This window comes from Asparagus officinalis, chromosome 5 (genome assembly GCF_001876935.1).
Source record: "Asparagus officinalis chromosome 5, Aspof.V1, whole genome shotgun sequence".
Lineage (NCBI taxonomy): Eukaryota > Viridiplantae > Streptophyta > Magnoliopsida > Asparagales > Asparagaceae > Asparagus > Asparagus officinalis.
In genome coordinates this window covers 121,522,504-121,526,640 of record NC_033798.1, presented here as the reverse complement: position 1 = coordinate 121,526,640, position 4,137 = coordinate 121,522,504, and the positions used below count along the sequence as shown (strand labels likewise).

The window sequence follows — 4,137 nt, the reverse complement described above, 5'->3', positions numbered from 1 at the left end:
GGACACTTGGTGGGCCCCCCAGGCCAGGCCCATAATAAATGGCACAATTACAAATTTACATTTCCCATGGGCATACTAATAACTACACAATATAGGAACCTCTCTTCAAGATAAGGCAAATTAGCAAACATGCTAGCCATTGAAACTTGTGATACCTATGCAGACTATGCTCACTGTTAGGGGCTGTTTGTTTCGCTCAAATTTGAGCTGAAAGTGTCGTAAAGGGGCTGTTTTGAAAACTGACGACGAAAAAACTGTCAGTTTTCTTCATTTACGGTTGTTTGGTTCGTTTTGAGCGGCGAATGAAAATGGGGCTGAAAGTGGCGATTTGCTGAAAGATCATTTCCGTTCAAAAAACCCCGATTTTGATGGAAAGTGATCAAATCTCGTTTCCCCCCCTCCCCTCCCCTTTCACCCTAGGTTTCTGATCACCGCGCTGTTCCTTCCCTCCATCTTCTCCCGCCACCTGCTCTTCGCACGGCTGTTTGCTCCTTCAGCTCTCGATCGCTGTTCTTGAGGTTTTGGCCTGACGATTTGGCCTGACGATTCAGCTCTCGATCGCCTGGTTGATTTGGGGATTTGGCCTGACGATCGCTGTTCTTGAGAAAATTGGGCGCTACTCAGGTAAAAAACCCTAAACCCAAGTATATTTTTGAGCTAGGGTTTTAGTTCAGGATCTTTGCTCGGGTTCGGAGATCATATCAGGTTTAAGATCAATAAGATCATTACCATATCTCTGTCATGTAAAGAAAAGGGGAAAAGAAGAACAGGGACTCACACTTACTTATTGATTTCGTTAAGAAAAGGAAAAAATGATACCTGACATACTTTGAAGGGTGTGGGAAATTAAGTTTTGCAAAGGAACTTCTACCATGTTGATTTGTGAATTATGTGATGGATAGATAGACCTGATCATTTGTTTGATTTCTTTGTTTGGTATCTTGTTATTTGGTATCTTGATATTCAAATCATGTTATGCACATCTTGAACTTGTCAAATATGAAATGGTATATCATATTATGATATATATGGTTAAATGGATATATCATGGGAAATTGAGTAGTGTAGTCTGGTTAGGATACTTATGATTACGTGTGACAAAATCATGAAAGCTTGTCTCTTTTAATGCCTCAATCAACACATGTTTTTATTTTGCAAGTAGGACCTTAGCAATATAATTAGACAACCATCTTCATTTACTGTTACTATCTGCTTTAATATGACGTTTGTATTTTAGATGGATGGTGATCTCGATGAAGAAACCGTAGTTAATATGTGTTCGGGTGCTGTACTATCTGTCTTGGTTATGGTTATGGTATTCATGAGGAGAATGCAAAGTAGACGTAGATCTATACGTGCAGGTCCTAGTGAAGAGAAAATAATACAATATCAAAATAGAAAACAACACCTGGATCGCATATATAATGGATTTAGTGATAGTTGTGTCAACTATGTTAGAATGCGAAGTGGTGCTTTTATGAAGCTTGCAGAGATATTGAGGAGCAACGATTTATTACGAGACTCAAGACATCTTACAGTGGAGGAGCAACTTTCTATGACTTTGAATATTTTGGGGCATAAAACTAAAAATCGAAGTATTAGGTCACATTTCATTAGATCTGGCGAGACTGTGAGTAGGTATTTCAACAAAGTGTTAGAAGCTATTTGCCACATACGACCACGCTTTTTAAGACAAGCACGGAATGAAGTTCCACAGGAGATCCTTAGCAACCCTCTATACTATCCTTATTTCAAGGTATTCTCTCTTTAATTTGTGATTAAAAGCATGTTCATTTAATTAAAAAAAAAGGATTCAATTGTAGTTTTTTGTTCTCTAGGATTGTATTGGTATGATAGATGGTACACATGTTGATGCTACGCTACCTGCTAGTCTTCAACCACGATTCCGTGGTCGAAAAGGTGTTACACAAAATGTTTTAGCGGCTTGCACTCCAAACAAGTTATTCACTTACGTATTAGCTGGATGGGAAGGTTCTGCAAATGACTTTAGAGTCCTCCAAGATGCATTGTGTAGGCCACAACCTCATGGCTTGAAAGTTTACGATGGTAATTTCATCATATCTTAAATTTTAAGTAATTACTTTAATTAATATTGGTTTATTCGATGAATTGACAAAAATTTCTACTAAACGCCTTCACATCATGCATTTGTAGGAAAGTATTACTTGTGTGATGCGGAATACACGACCATGCTGGGTTTTATCTTCCCATATCATGGTGTTCATTACCATTTGAAGGAACAAATAGGAAGAACACCTAAAAATAGAAGGGAATTATTCAATCTTAGACATTCTTCTTTAAGGTCTAAGATTGAATCTACATTTGGTTGCCTGAAGAATCGTTTCAAAATTCTCACCGCGAAACCTCATTACCCTTTTCGCGCGCAAGTGGATATTGTATTAGCTTGTGCAGTTCTTCACAATTATATTGCAATGGTTGACCCGGATGATGACATATTCAATGAGACCGTTGAGATCGAAGATGATGAAGGTGATGTTGCTAATGAAGATGATAATAATATTGTTGATTTCTCTCAACCCCAAACTCAAAGGGAGCAAGCAGAATCAAGAAACGTATGGAAGAATCGTAGAGATCAAATAGCTTGGGAAATGTGGGTTGATTATTGTGATAAGTATAAGGGAGGGAATACTAATGAAATAGGCATGTGATGCAATTTGATAGTGATGTTGTCTCATGTTTTGAATTATTCTATTTTCATGTACTTCATTTTATGTTAGCGTGTGTAAAACATTATGTGTTGTTAGCGTGTGATGACATATTTCATGTACTTCATTTTATGTTCATTTTATGTTAGCGTGTGTACTATTATGTGTTGTATGTAATTCTCTTAGGACACACTTTATTTACTCAACTTACGTATATTTTTTTCGTATTTCTCTATAACTATTTTCTAGGTATGGCCGACAACTTCAATTGTGAGGAACTTGATAAGGTCAAAGGCAAGAGTACGACATCCAATTCATCGCCTCGAACCCCAAGGAATTCATCATTCCCTTGTGGGTTTAACCCGGGCTTTATGCCTTATCACTCTTCACAAGTTGGCCAAGGTCCTAATTTTTGGAATAATTTGCAAATGCAAGATGCTAACTTTTGGGGAATTGGCCAACAACCTACAATGTCATTCATGAACATGCTAAATGCTCCTCCAAGTTTACAACGTCAAAGTTATAGCGTGGGTGAAACTCCGTCACCTATTCAACAATGTCAAAGCAACAAGAGGGGTGCTAATGATATTGATGGTGATGAAAGTTCATCCCCTAATCCAAAGAGGAAAAAGAAAGCTATTGCTCATAAATCCAAGAAGAAAGAGGCTTGCAAGAGGAGAGTTAACATATTGTGGGAGAGTAAACATGATGATTTGTTAATTCCTTTCCTTGCAAAATGTGCTAGGGATGGATTGAAAGCGGATAAGAGGTTCAAAAAAACCGTTTATAATAGCGCCGCCTTTCATATAAATGAACAATTAGGTTCAACGTTCACTTCCGAGAATGTGAAAAATCGTATGAGAACTATTCGTAATAGATTCTTGGACATGCAAAAATGTCGTATAAATGTGGAAAATCATATAAATGGCCTTTTCTGAGCACAACTATTATGTTGGGTGGTAATCTTACCATGGTGACCACAAGCAAGTTTTCTTAATTTTTTAGTTTGAACCAAACACCAGAAAATGATGTAAAGTACTTTCACTACATATTTTCTTCTTTTTTCAAGTTGAACCAAACAATAGAAAATGATGTAAAGTACTTTCACTACATATTTTTGGGCGAAACAAACGCAAGAAACATTTTTCAGGAAAGTGAAGGAAACACAAGAAAGTGAAGGAAAATCATCTATGGAAAGTGAAGGAAAGTAACCAAACAGCCCCTTAAGGACAATAATGTTGATGTGATTTGTTGAATCCTAAAAATTAGAAGTAATTTCTTAGAAGACAAATGCCGAAGGACCCAAATCATCCTTAACAACAGTGACGAGGACTGATGAAAGGTATCAAACGACAAGGACAACGCCAGTATCCATGTGACTCGTCCTACAATTATCTTTGTCTTTGATGCCAACCAATGTCCCGTTCATCCAGATTTGGGAACCATCCAA

General features: G+C 37.4%; 1 protein-coding gene and 1 long non-coding RNA gene across 2 annotated transcripts; both read left to right on the top strand.

Moving 5' to 3' along the window:
- On the top strand, positions 540-3,625 carry LOC109842518. The gene is made up of 2 exons (XM_020411385.1): positions 540-624; positions 2,937-3,625. Exon 2 carries the CDS (start codon positions 2,939-2,941, stop codon positions 3,623-3,625), a length of 687 nt encoding a protein of 228 aa, XP_020266974.1. The 5' UTR covers positions 540-624; positions 2,937-2,938.
- On the top strand, positions 1,561-2,199 carry LOC109841004. Its single transcript, XR_002247115.1, has 3 exons — positions 1,561-1,756; positions 1,839-2,067; positions 2,176-2,199. It is a non-coding gene; the product is annotated as an uncharacterized LOC109841004 (long non-coding RNA).